Source organism: Convolutriloba macropyga, chromosome 8 (genome assembly GCF_964194025.1).
Source record: "Convolutriloba macropyga chromosome 8, txConMacr16.3, whole genome shotgun sequence".
In the NCBI taxonomy this organism is placed as follows: Eukaryota; Metazoa; Xenacoelomorpha; order Acoela; family Convolutidae; genus Convolutriloba; species Convolutriloba macropyga.
This window is the reverse complement of record NC_134475.1, coordinates 22,729,160-22,752,255: the sequence shown is the minus strand read 5'-3', so window position 1 is coordinate 22,752,255 and position 23,096 is coordinate 22,729,160. Positions and strand designations below refer to the sequence as shown.

The window sequence follows — 23,096 nt, the reverse complement described above, 5'->3', positions numbered from 1 at the left end:
CTCTAGAAGGTGAACAGTCTGTTGGTAGAGGACCTTTAGTTTGTTGGGTCGATATATTTTCCCATAAATCTTGGATTTTCTTGTCGTACCTTTGAGTTGTTTATTGAAACTCCTCTCTGCTGGTTGTGCTCGAATTGCTTGGTTTCTGTTTGCTTTTATTTTGCTTATTCCTTTTAATCGAGGTTAGCTCTTTAACGTTATTTGTGAATTGCACTCGCACCTTTCTCTCTGCCTCACTGGGGTTGCGCCATTGATTTGTTTGATTCTCTTTCAGAGGTGCCTTCGGCACTCTCCTCATCAGACTTGAAAGCAGTTTGCCTTCCACTGTCCGGGTCGGCAGACCAAATGTAACGGCTGCTCTCCTATCAAAGTCAAGGGAAGCTTTACACCACCCAGTTCGTTTCAGCGGTCTCAAATCTGTCCAGTTTTTGTGTTTTTGCAGTTAACTTTTGTGAACTGTATTATCCGCTATGCTCTAGAATGACGTTGCATTACTTGATACTCAATAATTTCAATTAACTAATTTTTCAGCTTTGCTGAATAACAAACTTGTTTAAAACAATCAAATTTTGCTTGAGTTTTGGTTAATAACTCAAATTGTAATTCGAAAATGCATCTCTGAAATTGTAATTTGAAAATGCAGCTTCGAAAAAACCCCTTATGTGCAGCTCCGAATAACTGATCTAGCGACTGGTTAGGGTAAACATTTTCTATCTCGCAATGCTTTAATGTTCTGGGCGACCGAACCGATAATCAAAGTTAACAAATGTAACCAAATTCGCCCTTTAATCAAAGTTTTCAAATGTAACCAATTCGCACTTTGTGCTTTTTAGCGCGCTCAATTGCTCAATAATGCAATTTACGAACTATGCTAGGCTTCGTTAAAGCTAGTAAAAGAAACTGACATTATGCTTTGCACAAAGTTTCTCTTAGTTAGGAACTTTGTTCCTTAGAAGGAAAGTTTTGATAATATCAACTTAATTCGTTTTTCACCGGTCAAAGTAATGTTAGAACTGTACAATCACTAATATGATCCACAAAAACAAAACACGATAACAAGTAATTTACCGCTCAAGAAAGTGTGTTTCAATGCGCACTGTATGTCAGTTTAGTAAGACAAAATTAACAAGTTTCAACTGATTTTTGGTAGTTTTTCAAGCTCCTTTTATGCTGCTAGTCACGTGGATTTACATGTGAAATTCAACTGTTGATTGGTTGTAGATAATAATGTCGACATAATGTGAACACTTTTCCATAACGTTACCCTTTCAGTGTAAATTTGATGTCATGGGAAGTTTGCTAACCATGTAGAAGTTTTGTCAAATATTCTGTATCAATAACAGGTTGATTCGCAAACCAATCGCAAAGAATCTGATGCAATACTGTTAAGTCGTAGAATTGTTTTGCTGGTGGTTGAGGTAGTTCGAGTTTGAGTTTCACTTCATGTATGACGATTCGGTACTAATAATAGTTACTGAATATAAATGTTGAACAAAGTGGACAAATCTGTATGGCTTCAGTAGAATGTATTATTAAATTTTGCTCTTCAAGCTATTCTAGCTTTAAGGCTTGAAATGGCCTTGAAGCGCTATTCAATTTGATTTCTGAGTTGTTAAGCTCAGCCGCAATAACCGTTACACGGCCTAGATGATAATTGAATTAAATAATGCCATGCCTCATTACAATAAGATCTGCCACTAAAAAGTCTACGAGAAAAAAACAACAACAACAAAAAGCAACAAAAACAAAATTTTCCGACAAAAACACAACATCTTAATTTAGAGGCACCTAGTAACAACGTCAAATTACAATCAGACTAAATTCTATCTACACAAATTTTTTGTTCCTAACTACACATCACATAGGGATTAATGAGACTAGGTGTCAAATCGACAAAAAGAAGAAAAAATGAGGCAGAACTCAAAAATCAATCAACATTTTTTAAACCAAATAATTTCATAAATCTGAAAAATAGTAAGTCTTTAATGAAATAATTCTTGATATATTTACCATAAACTCATAATGAAACCAATAGCACCTGTCTCTGGTTAGACTAAGCCATACGAATGGACTCAAGATGCAAAAAAACTCAAAAAAATTACGGACAGCAATATATAATCATTGCAAAAACACAAATAAGTGAAGCCATTAATATTATTAGCTATTATCTGAATATTATCTATTCTTATTTCTAACTCTATTTATACTAATTCAGCTAAAATTATACTGAATGAACAAATAAGTTTAATTAGACCACATTTGAAAACCATTGGGGTCTGTTATTACGTGATTGTGCTAAAGGAAAAGAAAAAGAAATAAAAACACACAATTCACATAACCTTTTATGAAAAAGCATAATGTCGAACAAACAGTATATCAATTACGTCATGATATCAGTAAACATGTAAATTTTTAGAAAACAAGGAATTGTACGGGACCTCTCAATGATGAGATCAAGTTACAGTTGACGAAAAACGCAACAAAAACTGAAGAAACTGAAGTTTAAAAATCTTGAAAATGTATAATATCATAAAATTTAAGACTATTTGCAGTAAACTTTTTCTTCGGTTAAAATTATTCATTCAATCTTTGTACACAAGCTAATGATACCGGTCAGTTTTTTACAATTCGTTAAAGATTTTTTCGGCAGCAACTCTTCTACTTCCAAATAACTTCTTTAACAGCAGTGGGATTCTTCTTTTAACAATTTGACTCCACAAGATTAAAAAACATGAACAAATACATTTAAACCACGAGTTGCTAGTGAAAACCCGTAGTATGAACGCCATTAAATTCAGTAGTTTTCAACGGAAGCTAATAAATACGCTAAGTTACGCCTCGATGAGACACCAAGGATGTTTTTCATCAATCAGTCATCAATACGACATTACATTAGGTTGTAGATAATGAAATCAACAAGAAATACAGGCAAAACCCTAAAATTAAGTAGAAAAGTGCGAGAAGAAAGTGTCGGAGCCTTTTAAACCCTAAGGTTTTCCCTATGAACTTTATACAAAATCCCTTGCACTTCATCTCTAAAATAATGCATCTATCAATATTAGGATAATGTGTTTAGATTCCAAAGGAAACAAAATTACGAAAAAAAATCCAAAAACAAAAATAAAATGTGAAAACTCGCGCATCGAGGTCATAAAGCCAATATTTAAAAGAAAAAACAGTTGAATAGATTGAATTTGGTTGAATCAGAAAAAAAAGGTCCGATCATTTTGGAGACTGACTTGCAGGTCACGAAAATAAGTTTAAGATTGGTTAATTTTAAAAAAAAATTCGATTTTTTTTTAAAGTCTAAACAGACATTAAGTTCAATAGCTTTCATCAGAGGTCCTTAAATACACTCAACTGAAGCGCATCCCTCCATTTGAGAACAAGGTGCTTATCAAGCATAGGTAATCAGTAAGAGGTCACAATAAGTTTTATGACTATGGAAAGAACAATAAATAACGGCAAAAACTAAAAATTCAGTAAAAAAGTGCGAGAAGAAAGTATCGAAACCATTTAAACCAAAAGCTTTTCTCTGAAAACCCCATCCATCATCCAGTGAACGTATTTTCTAAGCCAATGGGATATATCATTATCATGATAATGTGATAAGATTTCAAGAGGAACCAATAATCCGAAAATATCAAAAAAGTCTTTTAAATTTATTTGAAACCTTGTCGAATTGAAGTCATGGAACGAATAATTAGAAGATAAAATTGCTGACCAGATTAGTTTTTCATGCAGTAGAAAGGAAGGAAGCCCTGTTTTTTGAGAATGACTCTCAATTCACGAAAAAAAGTTTATGATCGGTTAATGTTAAAAAACTTTCTCGAAAAATCATTTTTAAAGGCTTAACAGCAATTAGCTGTCTGAAAGCTCCAGATAGGTTCACTTGGCGCTTATTAAGAAACATATTGCACTTTTAATCAACGAGACAATGGCATAGGACTCCGAACATTTAGTGAAATCTCAAAAAGAATCAAAATATTTTTTAAATTACGAAATCTTGGAGTCGAAGCCAAAAAAACAAGAGCAATTACATGCAAACGAGTTTTTCGTTCATTGGGATTCATTTGACTAACAATCAGGTTTATCACTAACGGAACTTGGGCAGGAAATTTGGCTAGTTGCTAGGTGACCCAAGAAAACAAAAAATATGAAGTTTTCTAAAAAAAAAAAGCTCTGAAATAGAATTCAAAAATTTTTGATAGTAAACTTCCCTATGAGACTAGAAATATTCTTTTTTGTCGCTTTTCCTCAATTAGAAACTCCAAATTGTTTCATTTTATGGCTTGAAATGTAATTTTGAGTTAATATTTTAATGAAAAATTATCTTAATTTGAAAAATTACACTAAAAGTGAACTATCGTGCCAAATATCCCGTGTTCACACAAAAACTCAATCCTCGATAACTCCACGAAAAACACCCCGAAATGCGAAAAAATCATTTTAGTTTCGAATTCTACGCTGGAGTAGCTCTTTAATGATACCACTCACATTCTCTACGATGAATATATCTATCGGCCAAAATTGTCTGAACGAAAAAAACCCCATTTCAGTATATAGTTCGTCCCCCCACAAGTGAGGTCGGAACAACAACTAAGTTGAGCTGATATTCGTCATTAACGGCACTAAATACAGGCAAATTTAAATACTTACGTGTACTTTATGCAATAAATCATTGTCTTATTTCAACTCACGTTTTATGAAAAGGTAAAACAAACAAATCGTCGGCCGTCACGTGATTGTTTTTGGCTGATATCGTTGTTTCTGATTGATTTGTCACTGCATAAAAACCACTTCCAATTCAACACAAAGTCATCAAAAGGCTTCACAAAATTTTAAACAAAAACATGAAATTTAGCCTGATCAATTTTCTAGACTGCAGGTTGTGCTCTGACATGACAAGAGACGATGCCTCATCAGACTCTCCAAACCGTAAATTTACTGCCAGACTCAGAGGTCGTGCTTCAGTCCCGCTGTTTAACCCAAAAACTGTTGGGTCAGAGCTGTATTGGGATTTGTTCAATTCCCAATACCTGGGATTTGTTCAATTCATTTCATTCTGGCATAATTCTGGCCATGAGAATTTTGAAGGTCCTGTTTTCTAGCTCGAAGAACTTGGTTTTAAAATTTACTATCAATATTTTGTGAGACTGTTTGTTAAAGTCAGTTTATAGTGATAGATTATTGAAAGTTCAACAGTTCTAAGTCAACAGAAGCAACACATTTAGCTTGTAACATAAATTAGCAAAGAAGTTTGTAGTTTCGGTCAAGTGATATTGGATTTCATCATTCTATTTGAAGTTAGAGTGACATCTGGACAATAGTCGATACATGTGACTTGACTGGTATAGTGTATCCACATTTCGGATATTGATCAGGTCCAGAGCAGCTGCAACTGGATTAGTCTCAAATGGACACCGCCAGTCTTCTGTTCCTGGCACCTGGCATCTGTTATTGGGTCGCACGAACCCGTGAGAGTCTATTAGGTTGCACTCGAATGCTTGTTGCTGCTCCTCCGTTCGAGGCAGAGGTAATAAACCTGAAGCAACCACAATGCGAATAGAGCAGTTAGATTGAGTGAATAATTAACCAGGTTTAGAGACTGTTTAAAACATTTTACACTGCCAGAAAACGTTCGAAAATTTAATCACTTTCGCATCAAATCATATTTTGGAACGGTGACAAGTAGATGATCAACATTGAATTAAGTCAAAGTAGTGTTGCAAACGAGAGTAAGAAAGGTGCAAAAACTTATGAAGTCTAATTGCACAAAAAGTGTTTCAAACCTAGATATTGACACATCCATTTTTCGCCTTCCAGGCCATCAAAGTACAGATTTCCAGAGAAAAGGTTCAATTCAGAGAACTGAACCATGTCATGGAAGCACAGGCTGTGACCATGAGGAATAGACAGACCACTAAGCTCATGAAGTGCGCCGATCTCCTCAGAGGGCATCTGGAAATGGGGCTGGAACATGTACAGGGTGGCGTGATTCATTTTTAGGAGCTGGTCAAAGAGAGAGTTCACTTCAAACGGGGTGAGCAGGACCATCGCCCCGAAGGATTCAAGACAGATCATCCAGAATGGATCTCGAAGGAAGTCGTCCAGAGGTCTCACGTTTTTCACATGCCGCGGGAAAGACCCACGATTAACTGAAATCCAATAGAAAACAACTCAATCAATAAAATACAAAATTGTGTATCACACTTCAAGGTTGAGGTCCCAGACGGAAAGTCCATATCTTCAGACCCAGATGAACGCACGACGGGCGTGTTGTGCGTTCAAATTAACAAAGTCTGGCAACATGGGAAAACGCACGAAAGTCTGGACACTAACGTACGAAAGGTCTGATGAACGCACGAAAGTCTGGACATGAACGCGCGTAAGTCTGATGAAAGCATGAGAGTCTGATCATAAAACAAAAATTGTGCGTTGATCAAACCTTTCGTGCGTTCAAGTCCAGACTTAAAAACTCACCATTTGGGCTTGTCTGGGACCTTATGTTCTTTAAGAGTGCGGTGCAAAAAAATACTTTGCAAAAAAATGAGCACCAAGAAGTTTCATAAATTGTCAGCCTAAAAATCAGAAAAAATCAGTAAAAATTTGTGATTTTTAGGTTGTCCTTATAGGTTTTCAAACTACTGTAATTGTCGGAATTAAATTTGAAACCATTTTTTCCAAAACTGTTAAATTTTTCAAGTTCTGATTCACATAAGATTTACACTAAGATTCCACATGGCTTTTTCCCGATATTTCCTAATATTTATGTATTTGAAGCAATTATTATTAGGTAATAAATTAACAAACTGCACCGCCGCACAAAACAGCTCATTGACCGACCTCAAAAACTTGTACAGAATCAAATCAAAATCAGATTTGATCTATATCAAAAAAAAATCTATGTCATTTAACTTCTCAACAATTTAACCACTACAGTGCTTCAACCCGATTTTAAGGTGCCCATAACTGATGATAATTGGGTCTTATTCATTTCTATTCTGTCCATTAATTCCGAATAAAACAAGGGTGAAATGACGAAGGTGTGAATAAAACATTTCCAGACCTCAGTCAATTCACCTCGATTTTAATTTATAGAATATTAGCTCATAAATGTCGCAAAGATAAAGCTTAAGTCTGTTTTAATAAAAAAATAACCAAAAGTGAATTAATAATCTCATCTATTCTCTAATCATGCAATTAAAAAGAAAATGAAAATTTGATCAAACTCTAGATCACTTAAACTCCTGTTTTATTGCATCTTCTCAGATTTAAAACTGCCAACTTCGGGTAAATCAATTCTTCTTAAAACAAAACAAGGGATAAAAGAAAGCCATAAGCTTTATACTAAGAGTACACAATTATACCACTGCCTGAAATTTTTCGAAAATTCCAGTGCCCCGGTTGCGCGTTCACACAAAAAGGCCGACTCGTTAGCACATACGGAAAACACAATCAATCATAAGCCGGCCACTCAAAAACTGATAAAAGAGAACAAAGATCTCTGTGAGAGTTAAGCCCGCAGCAGTTCTGGCTATGAAAATTATCACAGCACTCGCGTTCGAAAAATCAGAGGAAATAGCAAAATCCGTTGAAGTAGTTGTTGAAGAGTTGTCCAATCCAGCACATCAAAAGCACTAAGATAGCATCGTTATTGAAAAAAATAAACCAGCTTTGTGTATAATTTCATTCAAATAATGTTAAATGTACGCTGCTGAACCGTCATTCAAAATTCCTTTAAAAATCTAAGAAAAGAGAGGCCGTCATAGAAGGAATTGCCAGAACAACAAATGCAGTCATGGATTGTCATTATGAAAAACAAGCGTTGTTCAGCGGATGTCATCCCAGAATTTGCAAACTTTTCAATAAATTGCAAAAACACGCAGCTGTACAAAAATAGAGTTTCTTGAAACGTTCGGCTGGACAAAAATACAAAACAAAAACTAAAAAGAAAGGTTTACATTTTGCAGGTTTACAAGGACGAAGCTGACATTCATTTTTCAAGGCTATTGCCTGCTTCTTCTATGTTGATAAAAGTTTGAAATCTATCTAATTGTTTTTGCGTTGATGCCTTCACTGTGTCCTCACGGAGTTATGTTAAACCTCATATCGTGACTCGTATTCCATTTCGGCAGGACATTTACTATAAGAGAGAACAGAAATCGGGACATTAACCATATGAGGAAACCTTTAGATGGGAAAAGTTTGACAACATCGAAATAAAAAAAACTTGCTCTGCATAGTTGCTAGTGAAAAAATCAATCGGGTTTTCATTGAATTTTCCGTTTAACACGCGGTTAAATTTTGTTTCCATTCAATCTTTGAAGTCTGCTCTAAAAGTAAGTTTTTAATATCACCACAGATCGTTTCAATAGGAAATTGCCAAATTTTTTGTCTCTAGACTAAAACAGCTTCCGAAATGTCTCGATTCAAGTCAACGAGCAACTTAAAGAAGGTCAGATTTGTCAAGTGATCTTTCCCTAAGGTATTATTCCTATAGTCTGTCCCATGAACGTTCAAAAGCCGACAAAATTATACAAGTGAGCATGCAGATTAGCAATTTGGTTAGTGTTTTTGAAACTTCCGGTTGTTTCCAATTCTTGGGACACACTAAAGATTTCGAACAGAGTCAAGCTGTTTGATGGTGCACTCTCGAAGGTCAAAAGTTTTGTCTTATCTGAATACATTGCACTAAAGCTAGCTTTGCTAATTGTTCGTTTGGACGCCGAAATAGATTTAGAAAATTGCACTGTTAAGCTTATTTCTGGATGAATAAATTGCGGAGTTAAATGACTGAGGGGTGAATATATACGGTTTTAATTTATAGGGGGTCCAATACATTGGAGTGAAAAGAAGTAGAATCACCAATCCATAAAAAGCGGTCGCTCAAAAAAGGTACAGCGGTTTACATGAGTTTGATGAACATCAGTTCCTTAAAATTGATGACTTCACAACCATTCAAGCGTTCGAATCATAGATGATTTTTCCTTAATACCCAGTTTGTTTAAGCATAGAGGGAAAACATCTGAAATGTTTTGAGATACTGTTATTCTATCAATTTTCTGAAACTGGGAATTCATGCTATAGGGAAGCCACTGCTTAATAATCTGTAAACACAAATATTGATTAGCCTCGAAATTAAATTTGTCAAAAAAGATAGGTGGTATGTATCCAGCAATGCCAATTTAGTTTTGATGAAGTTTTGACGAAAAAATTTTCAAAAGAGGATAAATCTTTTCAGTTAGGAAAAAGGGAGATATCGGAGAGCCCTGAATACCGTTAAGGTAATTTTAAAGCTAAACGTCAGATACAAATAATACAAATTGCTCCATATTTGTCAAATTAGGCGAGTTACTGGAAATTCATTTAACTTCTAAAGACTTTTAAAGCACCAAAAAAAATTATAAGAACAAAATATGAATTAGTTCAAACTTTGAAAAATAGCAAAAAATATTTCATTCGAAAAAAGAGCAATTTCTCTCGATCAATTTTGAAATTCATTCAAAACTAATTTGAGTAATTTTTCTGAATCAGTTTTGAAACTTTTTGAAATGAATTATAAAAGGCAAACAAAATTTCAACTCAATCTTACTGAAGATACTCGCACATTGTCGCCAGTGATTGAAAACAAGATCAAATGTGTATGGGTAAACTGCATTTACCGAAAAGTTCTTTGTTAATCATGTTTTGAGTCGCGTCTTCCCTTTAGTTATGGTCGTTTTGTGGATGAATGCTTTAAAAAGCTATTATAAAACGAACGACGAAAAAAATAATAACAGCGAGCTTCGTCAAATTAGGCTGTACCATATTGTTTGAACTTTCAACAAAGTATAACGATAGTGTTCTGGCAAGATTTTTCATTCCTGACCTCAACCTTACAGCTGAGTAGAAACATTGTCTAGTTTTATTAGCATATGGCCATGTGACTGCCCGCGCTACCTTACCATTTTGAGAATTTATCCAGCCTGAGCAGATGTCACGACTTTGATCGCAGGTCATTGATCCAAAAAATAGCTCTCTGAAACACATCAAATCTGGAAAATCAAACGTTGACCGTGTCATAACTTATTTTACTTTTAGACACGTTTTGTTCATTATATTTTACGCTATTTGAGATCAAAAGAAACCTCGAGAAAACTCAAACAGACATTACTATAGATATAGTAACTGGAAATGGTCATAATGGCAACCGAAGGCGATGCTGTTAGCGTTCAAATTTTTGAAACTTGAAAACCATTTTTAGATTTTAAAAATTTCATAAAGCTGAAAACATGCAGCTCTGCAAAAAAACCAGTAAACATGCAACTCTAAGCCTTTTGTTTTCCAATTGAAAAAGGTAGGATTTCGCTTCTGATCAAATAAAACTAATATTTCACTCATTAACCATATAAAATCGACATCCGAAATATATTTCAATCGCTCTTATCCTCTGTACAAATCTCAAACACTGAGGGTATTGGTCATCACGCCAGGTTTTTGGTAATATTGAGAAGAGTTTTCATTTTTAAAACAAATCGCAGCAATTACAGTTCTAAAACTGACACCTTAGGTGAGCCTTTTTTTAAAATGTGATTATCCGTTAATCACACAAGACTAGGTATCGATCATCTCACAAACTGTTGTGCAATTAATACCACATACAATGATTTTATTTGAGCTAACTTTTTTTGGCAGAGTGCAAAATTGAAGATTAAGAATTTAGAACAAAAACTATGTTCAGTTTTTAGACAATGAGCATTAAAACGCTACAAAAGATTCGAATTGATTTTTCTTTGGATATTCACTGAGAAGTAAATTCGACAGTTTCACACAAGAATGATTTGTTCTTTGGTGGTAAAGGAGAAATAATTATATGCTTAAATGAAATGCAGGACAATGGTTACAATTAATCAATAATTTCTTCACGTCAGACTTCCTCACAGTTTCACAAAACCGTCGTTTTTTTGTTAAAACAATTAAAAAACTGTTCAATTCAAGATTTTAGATTTTCACCTGCATCACGTTTTCAGTTATAGTTCCATTTTTTTTAAAATGGGGTAAAACATAAGCCAGGTCCGCTGTTCTTCAGTCAAATTTCCATTTTCGGTTGAGGCATCGTAGCCCAAAAACAGAGAAAAAAAACATTTTGTAGCCCTTAAAAGCTAGTTTTGATTTTTATTGAAAACCGCAAATTTTGATTGCAAGTTGAAAAAAACGAGTATTTAAAAAAACAGGAAGGAAAACAAGAAAAGAAAAGGAGAAAATTGAGGGGTTTAGGGGGTGGGAAATATTTTCATAGTATTAAAGTTCTAAATGAATTTATTAACTGAATGAATGGTTGAATTACATTACAAAAATGAATTATACATTTTTATTCAAAAACAAAACCAAATGGAAATTAAACGAAGTGAAGTTTTCACTAACCACAAGGAGTCAACAAACAGAAAAAGAGAACAATATTATTTTTTCACTTAATCAAATTAATACTATTTCAGGTTTTCACTCTTTTTAAGACCAATTGGTTTTTGATATCAACAAAACCCAAATCAAGAAAAATTTAACCAAGACACCAAATTTTTACGAAAGAAAAAAGAGGAAACCATTATTTTTCATTTTTCTTTTAACTCTCAAACTAACTCTCTATGAACAATAGTACCTTTTAGGGTGATTTTATTTGCCCAAAAATGAATCAAAAATAAAAATGATACAGAACGACGAAGACAAAACAAAATTGAAAAACATAGTTGATCTTTGTGCTGGCTTCTTGAGCGAAGTATTGGATGAAAAAAAATTAGGATCTCTGTAAGGTAGACTATTTGATTCGACGAAGGTATTATAAAATATATTAACTTCTTTTTTCAAGGAGAAAGATCAGAAAAATGTTTTCACAGACAAACTAAAACATAGTTTTACCAATTCCTGTGGGCACCTACACTAGGAATTAAACCCATAACCCAGTTCAAAACTCGAAATTCAAAGTTTGGCAAGTTTTGACTCAAGTTTGGAAGCTTGACATCAGAAAAAACAAAATTTATAAATCTATCAGAAAATGGAAAAAGCTGCTTTTTTAATTCCAATTTTTGCTATGCCTAGGATGGCGTACGTTCAATTTTTAGGGATTTACATGGAATTTAGGGGTTAATAGAACAGCTGAGTTCGTTCTTTGAGGATCATTCTTCTTGAAGAAATTTATGAAGAATATTTCTTCTTGAAGAAATCTCGAAGAATATTTACTTGAAGAAATAACGAAAAAAGGTTTCTCTTTCAACTTTTTTTACTTAAGAAACATTTAATCACTTTGATGCGGAAGTTGTCCAGGTGATTTCATATTGATTAGCAGCCTATATCATGGAAATCTTATTGGAGCCCTTTCAAGGTTTTCACTTTAAATAATAAAAAATGTTTAAATTTTTCAGTAAAATACAAAACTTTTTTCTCGGTTTCTATCAAAAAAAATAGAGGGAACTAAGTCCTTCAATCAATAAAAGTTTCATTTTGAGTGCCAGCTCAATTCATCAACCAAGGAAAGAAAGTTAGCATTTTCAACACTGCTCGGTTCCTTAGACCAAATATGAGAAAAAAGTTATCTTTTTTAAATCTGTTGTTTTTTTTGATACTTTATTACCATTTAAACATGAATGTTCTAATTTATCAAAAGCTGACTAATAAATGAATTATCTTACACCAGAATTCATCAGCATAAATTGTTGTATCCAAAAATTATTTTTTCTATTTGTAACGTAGAATTTGAAAAAAAAAAACAATTTTTCGTTTGGATTGCTCCAATTTTTACAAAGTTCAAAAGTGTGCGAATATAGGTCCTATAAAATAAAATAAATTAAAAAACCGTAAAGTGAATTTCTTGCCAAAAACATAGAACGAAACAATACATAATTATCAACTCCGATTTTTATCTATTTTTAATTAACTTTTTTTGTAAGAACTGGATCTTGACAAAGTCTGATTGCTAAAGTCTGGCATAAAACATCAGTAGTTTAAATGATAAAAAATGGGAATAACAAAAAATAAATTTAACCTACGACTTTTCATTTTTTGAGTTCCGCAGCCAATGATTAAGATCATGTCCAGTCGGTTATTTATTTGCTTAATTTAGCTTGTAAACTGATCGCAGCAATTTTTTCAAATGACTGCGTTTGTTTCTTAAAGTTAAATTTTCGTTGCCATTAATTGGTAATTTTCAGCTTTAAGTTTCAGTGAAAAGCGATTAGTTGAGAACGCATTTTGTTTTTCATGCGGTAAAATTATATCAAATTGATTCCAAATCTGTTTTGCAGCATTCTGTGCTACGTAGTCTGGCACGAAATGTCTATTTAGAAATATTTTATGAATTCTGATTCTAAAACACCTCCAGTGAATCATACGCAACAAAATTGAACCAAAGCTAAGCATTTTATTTTATTATTTTTCAAGAATAAGCCCATACTCAAAGCATTTCAATATGACAAGTACAGAACAAATCAGCGACCATTATGACAAAATCTAGTCAAAATTCACGCACAAGTCAAAATTAGGCACATAAGTTACACCTATGTAACAAAATTAAAATCAGATATTAACTTTCTACTCATTCCGCAAAAGCTCAATTTGAATTTAAATAAAGGGATTTTAAAATAATTGTTTTGATCAGTCACTGATTAAACGCAGCAGAGGTTTTCTGTTCTTCAAATATATTTGTATTAATCTGAGTTAACCCCCATAGAAACCCATTGTCGTATCAACGTGTTTTTGTATCATCTAATTGCATGGATTGACCCCATATTAAATACTCTACGACAGGCCAGAACCTGATTGTCAGGTTGATGTAACTTTTTTGACCCCTTAACGTTAAGTTCATTGAAGAGCAAAAACTTGTCACTTGAAACTTTTTGTCTTTTATCACAAGCATGCATAGCAAAATGATAATTCTGTATTTGCACAATCGTATTGTGGCAAAGCAGTTTCAGACTAACAGTGCTAGACTTAGTAAGAAGTAATGGCTAAAAAGGAGATTTTTTACAAATCCATCAGCCTGAAACGTGTTTAAACTCACATGGCTTCACAGGTAACCAGAGGGAATTCTGGACTAGCAAAGACGTGCTTGAACGCAGAGCTTATTTTGTTCCACACTTTGGTACCCTTCAAGCACTCCTCGAGATTCACAAATTCATTCCAAGAAACATTTTCGCCATGAACCAGCCGTCTCACACAGCCAGGCACTTCCGGAGTCTTCGGTGTCATTGGGCCGGGTCTGACCACCAACTCTTCTTCCTCCTCCTCGTGCTCCAACTCTCGCTCTTGCTCCTCGTCAAACAAGTCCGCAAATACTTTTTTGTCATGTGCTAGATTTTTGCACTTTTCAATGAGCTTCACTTTAAACTCATTCAGCTCTTCGTACTTGGGGATGTTGATCCTGTTTTCTACAAGGTCTGGCAGCGTTTGCTTAATTCTGTATTTTCCATACAATTGAGACAACAAAGTTACCTCGTTCTGCACTACTTCCTGGCCAAATCTGGTCAAAGACTTGATGATGTTTTTACCATCGGAAGTTGTCGCCTTATAGCAGCACAGTTTATACAGTTGATCAGTGGCTTGATTAGTCCAATGGACAATGCCATCACGAACTTGTTTCTGACTGTTTTGGAACGCCCATGCAATTACTTTCCCAACTGGCGAAACTCTTGAACTGGTCGAAAGTGATTGGATTTCATTGTCAACTTCGGACGAAGCGAAAAATGAAAGACTGTGTCCACAACCCAACAGACGCATCCGCATGCAAGCTTGTGATAATTTGTCTTTGGATAATCCCTTTCCCAGAGTTACTGCGGCACGTGTTCCACTTGGGAATTGGATATCAGTTCCTCGAGTATGAACGTCGTCTAAATACACAACACAGGAGCCTAATTTTCCCGCAAATGGCGACAAATGGAAAGCAGTCACAAAACCACGTCTGTCGAGGACCATTAGATTGTCTTTATCGTCAAAATAAATTCCAGCACTGATTTCAGTTTCAGGCACATCCGAGAGCCATCTGGAGACAAGTTTCTCGTTGCTGACAAGAATAAGAGCACCGGGATCAAGGATCACTTTTATTTGATCTTTCTGTTCGCTGTTTCTATTGATGTCCAGAATCATGTTTAGTATGTCATAGCCCGTTGCCCCGTGTTCAACTGAATGATAGAATTGGTTCTCTTCTTTCAGCATGTTGTTTATCACCAAAGCATTTGTCACCTGCAGTACAGGCAGGTCACACTGTTCAATGGTCAAGGGTAGAAGCAACTGGGTCTCATTTGTTCCGCTGAAACCGGTAACAGAATTCTTGTCTTCTCTGCATAGGTCCCACCCATTGGCGCTCAACTTCTGAGGAAACTGGCGAGCCTCCAACGGGTAGACAAAATTCTCCAGCCAGTAGTCAACAACCATAGAATGCTTGTTGAAAAGGGCATACAAGGTATCAATTTGAACTTGATCAGACATGTTAACGCAGCTGAAACTTCGTAACTCTTTTGGAACGTACAAACTCTCACAGATCGAGATCCATTTGTCATAAATGGATGTCGAAACACTAGCCTGCATGTCTGACAATTTTCTTAGAACTTCTTCAAATCCTTGCTTGGAGACCCCTTGGTAATAATAGGTTAGTTGAGTTAGGGCTAAAGCAACATCAGGATGCCCGAAATCAGTTTTGTCAGCGGCAACGTCCTTAGCTCTGAATGGAACCGCCATTTTTCGATGCTTGCCAATGCCATAGTTCACCCTGTGTCGTAGAGTCAGACAATGCTGCAGTATTTTTAACCCGAAGAAGCCTCGAAGAATGTACAAGCAATGCGGAATTTCATCTTCGCCCAAAACAGCGGCAAGATTTTCACACTGATAAAACTCCAACTCCCCACAAAGGACAAACTCCCGCGCGTGCGTTTTCTGCACTGGAGTCAAAGGCTTTAAATCGGCATCAGTTCTGCACTCAATGAAATCATCGACTACTTTTTCACTGAGAACTTTGAATGACTCCTCATCTTTTGTGAGCAATCGGAAAAGGTTGAACTGATGCTGATTCTTTTCAGTTTTCGGGTCGTGTAAGACGTTGTACGGCCCACATTTCGCGGCAATCTCACTAGCATGATCATTCAGTGATTTCAACACATTTTGCAACACTTTCCAGCGTTGATTGCTCCCTTCCAGAGCAACTTGGGATCCCATTGTATACACCAGCTGCCGTTTCACAGACAATATGTCGTCACTTTCGTCCAATATGCTTCGCACGTTATTTTTGTAAGTCTCAGTGAGAAAGTGGTGGCTTGTAATTTGAGAACTGCTGTCATTAATGTATGTTTCCGTGGTTTTCAATTGCATTGACATAAGTTGTTCTGGTGTGGCCACAATGAACCCTCTATTATTTTTTGCTATCAAAAGTTCTGTAGTAAGTTTTTTTACTTGGTCTGAGCTAAGCTGCAGGTCTCTGCAAAACGGTAATTGTAGCAGCCGCATGTCTAAAATTCCACCCATTTTTGCCGATAGATCATTACAATTCAGTGGATATAAGGAACTCAAAACCACAACTTGAGGACAGAGTCTATATCTGTGTGATATGGTGGCCACAAGCATTGGGACAATAACGCTGGACTTTCCCTCGCCCATGTTCAACTGCATTACAGCGTTTTTGACCCCTTCAGGAGGTTTGAACATCTGAAGTGCAATTTCTACCTGCACAGGACGAATCAAGAAGTTTCCTTCGGCTTCTAACATAAGCCACTCTACATGATCACGTGGAACCCAATTTGTATGACCTTCGTTATTCCATTCACGCTCAAGGTGAACTATTTTGTTGTTTTTCAGGTGTTGCAGACACCTCAAAAGCCGCTGTTTTTCTGTCCATCGAACAACAAGAGCTCCTAACAAAAGCCGCCAATCATTTTGAGCATTTGAGGACAGATCCAGTAACTGAGGAACCAACGCTAACGGAGCTTCTCTAAGCAAGATCCCACTTTTGTACAAAGCGTGCATAACATGATGCTTCTCGCCAGGAACTAAAATTTTCATCAACGTTCTCTGAATTTCACTAGCATTAGCGGTAGCAATCTTCAGTTTGATTTGAATTTCGTCTTCACTGCTAACATTTTTCAATTCAGTTTTTAGTTTGCCGCTTTGGTAAGCGTTCCAGCTGATTTGAAGCCGCTTCTTGAAGTCTTCGCACACGGGGTCCACCAAATCCACTCCTTCTATTAACTCAACCAAACTCGTATCTTCGTCATCATAGCGCCCATCAGTATTGTGAGCTATCTTTTCACTGGACTGAGAATTCGAAATGAATGGCAGAATCAATTCATCAAATTTATCTGGAACTGTATCCAACTCGTATTTTTGGCTCAAATCTATCCCGTGCACAACCGTAAAGACTTTACTCTGGTCCGACTGAAAGCTGCCAATATTAATGGTCTTCTGGCCAGCAGCAGAGAAGCAAATGTCATGAACCATTTTGTCAATTGTTTCCAGAAACAGTAAAAGATCGCGGTTGCTATAGCGAGTATAGAACAACGAAGATAGCCTCCGCTCGGCTTCAGTCTGATCAAGGAGCTCAAAGCTTCCCGACAATGTGCAACTAGAACTGCGCCGCTGACGCCAAGATGATGAGACCGCGCGTTCTTTCTCATCGGCGTAGAGCTCGCGGAACCTTTGCTCGGCCTTTTCTTTCTCTCTCTGATAAGCGAATAGCTCAGGGTGTTCATAACAATACCAAGAATGTTTACGAAGCCAATTATCAACGTAGTAATATTCTCGTTGCATGCAGTTGTCAACAATAGAAACAACATTACTTCGTGTGACATCATCCTCTGGGAAGTCACTATACGCTGGATACCTTGGAGGATCAATCGCTTCAAACTTTCGGAAGTGCTTCGATATTACGAAAAATGGGATCATGTAACGACAGTCGAGAGTATTTTCATATGCCCAGAATGACATCAAAGTGTAGAGCCAGTCCCGTGTTTCGTCACCTCGTCTTGCAATGTCGTACAGATCCAGCAGACATTCGTACTTCACTGCTATCTTCTTCCAAATATCCAGGCCCCGGTCTCCGATCAATTTGGAGTGCTGAAAGCCCAGAAGTTTTGTCTGGGTCTTGGCCCATTCAGTAAGCGAGTGACTTGGATTATAGTACAATTCCGCAACGTCAAAGTCTTGAACCGCAGAAACGAATCGACAGTTGTGAAGAATTCCGTTACTTTTTAGCATCAGTTCGGCGTCATAGTTGTAGAATGAAGGTTCAGGAAGTGATTTGGTTTCTAAATTAATAGAGTTAACTGTGTTTGTCAGACGGAATAAGGCCGCTTTCTGCAGAAGTGGTTCTGATTTTTCTCTACCAGTCGCTGCTGGGTTTTCAACATAAAAAGATCTTTCATTTGACGCCTGCTTTTCTTTATTTGGAAACATAAACTTGAGTCTCTGACTCTGTTCACGAACAATTTTGCAGCTCAAAAAGAGAGATTCCAAGGTGCACAAAGAGTATCGGGGTACATTAGGGTAATTTTCAAATTCCACAATTCGGCCCTGTTTGCTATTGTACAGAGATCGTGCAGGGCAACACTTTTCAAGGCTCTTCAAAATACTATCCGCTCTTTCGTCTAAAGGTTTGCAAGAAATAGATCGACCTCTTTTGAGAATTTGCAGAGCCATTTCAAACCCTGTCAGCTTGGTCAGAGGGTCTTCCAGAGGGCAGGAAGTCTTCACGTGCAAAAGAGCCAGGTATAGATTTGCGATTTGGTTCGACGGGGGAGACAGCTGTCTCAGATTGTCGTCAACAGTATAAACAAACAAAGAAGGAGAATGAAAATAGTCAAAACTTATCCGAATACCCACGTGGTTGTCCTCTAACATCTCAATCAAGTCACCATGAGGAATTATCAACTTCTTGAAGCTTTCGGATTCAAGAACAATTCCACTTTTGAGACCCACCAACGTTCCGACAAAATGCGAACAAGATATTCTGAACCCAGGAAACTCGACTGAACAAACTCCGAACCGTTTTTTGGCAACAAAAGATAGTCTGTGACGAGGAAGATCGACTGAAATGTCCGAACAGTCTGGCAATAAGAAGATATGAGTATGTTGATCTTTTTCAATTCGGCCGAAGATTTCAGTTTTCAACTTCTGAGCAATTTCGCTCTTCAAATGCAACATAGTAGCTCGGTCTCGATCCCTCGTCAAAACCCACTGTTGATTGACAAATTTAATTTCGTATCCTTGATAATTGTTGGGTCTTCTTTCAAAAACTTGGGCCATGTGAAACTCAATTCTGGCGTCATTGTTTGTATGGTCACATTTGAGCAACCAATGACTGTACTGTCCAAGTTCGAACGGTAGCTCATTCTGGAGAATTGTTTCAGGGAGATAGTAGAAAACCCCGTTGTTTGTTTTCTTGGTGATAAGCAAACATCTGCGATCAATCATTTGGAACTCATAGCAACAACCATCAATCTCACGGACAGTGACGTAACTTCCAGGGTACTCTCCGGGTGCAACTGTCAAGTTGACAGACCCGAACAGTCTTTGATAACAATTATGGGAAGTGATCTCAAAAGGGAGTCTTTGCACTGGGTCGTTGTCAATCAGGAATGTGCCAGTTAGGGTATTGACACACATGTGGGATCCATGAGGCAGGTTCAGTTGCATCCATGGGGCACATTGCGCAACAAACTCCCATTTTGAAGCACTGTTTGTCGTTTGTTCCATGATATTCACATGCTTGTACTGGCTACAAACAAACCTCTGCACCAAACCTTGGTCCTCACTCAGAATACTTTGAAGCACGCTTTCAATTCTCAAGCCTGCCCGCCAAGACTTTTGGGTCAAGTTTCGAATCAGTTTGGAAGTGCCACTTTTTTCTTTACTGAGGGTTAGATTATCCGAGACAATGTTTTGCGAGGTCAGCCAAACGTGAGCTTGATCAGGCTGTTCTAGGATCCATTGAACATTTTCATTGCTGACGTCATAGGTTGCTGCAAGAGTCAGACCAATAAGAATCAACTTTTCTTGTAGGTTGCGCTCATTTTTGTCAGTGATCTTTAAAGCGTCAATCTTTTCTTTAACTTTCTGAGTCCAAAGAATTCCAACTGATCGACAGCGAAAGAGAAACTGCGCAATGCTTTGTTTCTGATGCTCTTTGCAAAATTCGAGCAGCCTGCAGCCAAACAGCACTAAGCAAAGCAAGGCAAGGTTTTTGTCCCAATTATCTTGTATGCTTTCCAACTTCAATTCTAGTATTTTCAGCACATCTTCAATGAACACTTCATTCATGAGATCTTGGTGTTGGTCTCGGCAACAACCTGCACTTTCGTCATCATTATCACTTTCAGTGTCATCGTAATCGTCATCATAATCATCGATGCCGTATGGTTCTTGAAGGCTCATTGACGATTCATTGTTCAGCCCCAATTTCGTCCCAGTCTCCCACAAGACCTGACAGATCAACGCCACGACATCCTCGTTTTGCCAAGATAGAGCGTCTGTTTTTATTGCCGCTACTAAATTCCTAAGTTGCAGCCTAGATCCCGCTCTCATGCAACCAAAGGTTCTGAATTCGCGCAACGAGAGACTTTTAGGACACTCATGTTGCCGGCAGATAACTTGACTGTCTGTGTGGGAATTGGAATCGATCGTCCATTGCAGAACCTTGTGTATCCCGTTTGTCTTCATCAAACACATCGCGCGCAACTGCTCTAAGTATTGTTCATCATTCAAGTACTCAGAACACGAAGAGATCAGAGTTTTCTTTGATCTGTCCGCAAAGCCGAGATGCAAATCGTTTCTGTTCGGTAGTATAAATTCGCTGCCTGTAGGTGAATAACTTGGATGCTTGCTATTCGGATTGTAATTGAACTCGCTAGAACTCATCAACACAACCTGATCACATGCAAAAAGCGGGTAGTGACCAACTTTATGCTGAGAAATACTTCTGTATTCTGACCATAAGCTTTGATTTCTTGAGTTGTTGATTGTGCCCTTTTCTTTCGAATCGGAAAGTTTTGTTTTGATAAAATGAACTGCATTTCGTAGAATTCGAACGTCTTTTGGGCAATGGAGTTCGAACACAACGGCGTATTCTCCTTCTGTGCTCGGAGGAAGCGGCCATCGGTAGCAGCCGACAGAAATATTGTTCGCTTGTTGTTCAAGAGCGCACTTTGAACATCTACTATCATGAACACTTCTGTAATAACTCTCTCCATCCCAACGATAACATTTTTTGTCATAAAACTCACAAGATTTCCTGCTTGCTTGCGATTTCAAGTCACAGTACCTCTGAAATTCTCTTCGAACTTCTTCTAACTTTAGCTGCTTCATCTTTTCAGCATTTTTTAAAATCTCAGACCGAACACTTTTCATCGAATCGTTGTGTTTAGCATAGCGAACATCTAAAGACCTTTCATTGGTGGGGTCACCCAGAATCACAACTGGCGATGATCCATTGAAGCGTTTACTCAGGTAACGCTCAACATAGCGGAGCTGTTGCAATTGATCTTGTAAAGGTAGAAGTAGGTGATTCAAAATTTCAACATTCACATCAAGACCATGCTGTGCAATCATATCTGTCATATGAATCGCCATTTTGTCAATAATAACAAGGAACGCGTAACAAGTTAGAATCATTCTGCTGTAGAGTTCCGGATTCCCTTCGTATACTTTGGACGCTACAGAATGATAATTTTTCAGACCCGAAAGCATGTCCTCCATTGACGGCAGGATTTGTTCAGCCCTGTACCTGCAATTGTGCATCACCCATCGTTCTGTGTCATAGAGTGATTGAATGGTTGTGAAGTCGAGGCCTGCAGCGTGGTTTGTGGTCGAAGGAACTCGAGGTAAAGATCGCTCATTCTTCTCGCGGCTAATTTTTTGGGAGAGCAGGACGGCGTTGAACAATTTGCTTCTTTGGCCCTGTCAAAAAACTCAACATAAAACAACAGAAAACGACAAGCTTGATTTGTTGGCCGTAAATCAGCACATAAAACTTCGACACCTTAAATATTGCTCATAATTTCAGGGAAAACTTTATCAAAACAAGCTCCTCATACGATTACCAACTGTAACCAAGTTTTCAAACGAGAACGATTAGTTTAAATATATTTAATTCTACTTTGTAAGATAAAATTCAATATCATGGTAACGTCTCTAGAAGATAGGAACTTTACTGATGTTTTAATTATGAAGTGCTTCAGATCAGTCAATCAAAAAACAATTCAACAAAATATTTAATGCAAGAACCAATCAAGTAAAAGTAAAAATAACGCGTTTTGCAATATTTTTGAATATTGAGCACAACAGTAAACTTAAAGTCCGGCAAACTCAACAGGAAAACTTTTTTGAAATGCATGAAATCACTAATCCATAACTTAACTTTTCTTTTGTGATATGCATGCAATCAATAATTCTTAAAAAATTATCTACTTTAACACTTTGCAAAACTGAAAGCCTTGGGAGGTGATTTGGTGCAATATTTGTGAAAAATAGCCATAAATGGGGGCGAGTTTTAATCAGTAGTTGGCTGGGTTTATTCTCAACACAGACGAGTACCGTGAATTCCAAATTTTGTGCCCCAAAAACGACTTTTCATTGTATTTTCCCAAACTACTAATGTATGCTTTAATCTTTGTGTTGTTATCAGTTTAAATTTAGGAATTCAAACCAAAACAATGAGAAATATCCGAAGTCAGTTTAGTTTTTACATAAGTCGTCCAGGTTCACTTAATTAATATACATTCGGAATTCAATTTTCTTTTTAAATCTGATATTTTATTTGCCTCTATAAGAAAGCTTTGGTCCTTTGAAACTTGTCATCGGAAATCTCGATGAAATTAATAAATTTTATAAGTTCGGGATGGTGGGGTGAAAAGAAATTCTGAGTTTCACTGGTATAAGACGCACATTTGCACAGATGGAGAAAAAAATTCTTTTGATTTTCGCGCTCCCAAATTTTGGTTGAATCCAATACGCAAATCACAATGTCCTATTTAAAACCGTCATCTTCTCTCTTAATTAGAAAAAACTCATTAATTTCACATTTTTTTAGATAATAAAACTTAATGCAATCTGTGTGGTCTCCATTGTTAAATAATCATGGTTTATCT

General features: G+C 36.7%; 1 protein-coding gene across 1 annotated transcript in view; it reads right to left on the bottom strand.

The window, feature by feature from the left end:
- Positions 1–5,131: 5,131 nt before the first annotated feature.
- Positions 5,132–23,096, bottom strand: part of LOC142344593 (uncharacterized) — a 31,116-nt gene continuing 13,151 nt past the window's right edge. The window contains exons 2-5 of the mRNA XM_075396383.1: positions 14,033–21,906; positions 9,948–10,021; positions 5,793–6,158; positions 5,132–5,545 (exon numbers count right to left, since the gene is read on the bottom strand). Of these exons, the coding sequence (XP_075252498.1) occupies positions 5,298–5,545; positions 5,793–6,158; positions 9,948–10,021; positions 14,033–21,906 (8,562 nt within the window). The 3' untranslated portion in view covers positions 5,132–5,297. The remainder of the gene's footprint in view (positions 5,546–5,792; positions 6,159–9,947; positions 10,022–14,032; positions 21,907–23,096) is intronic.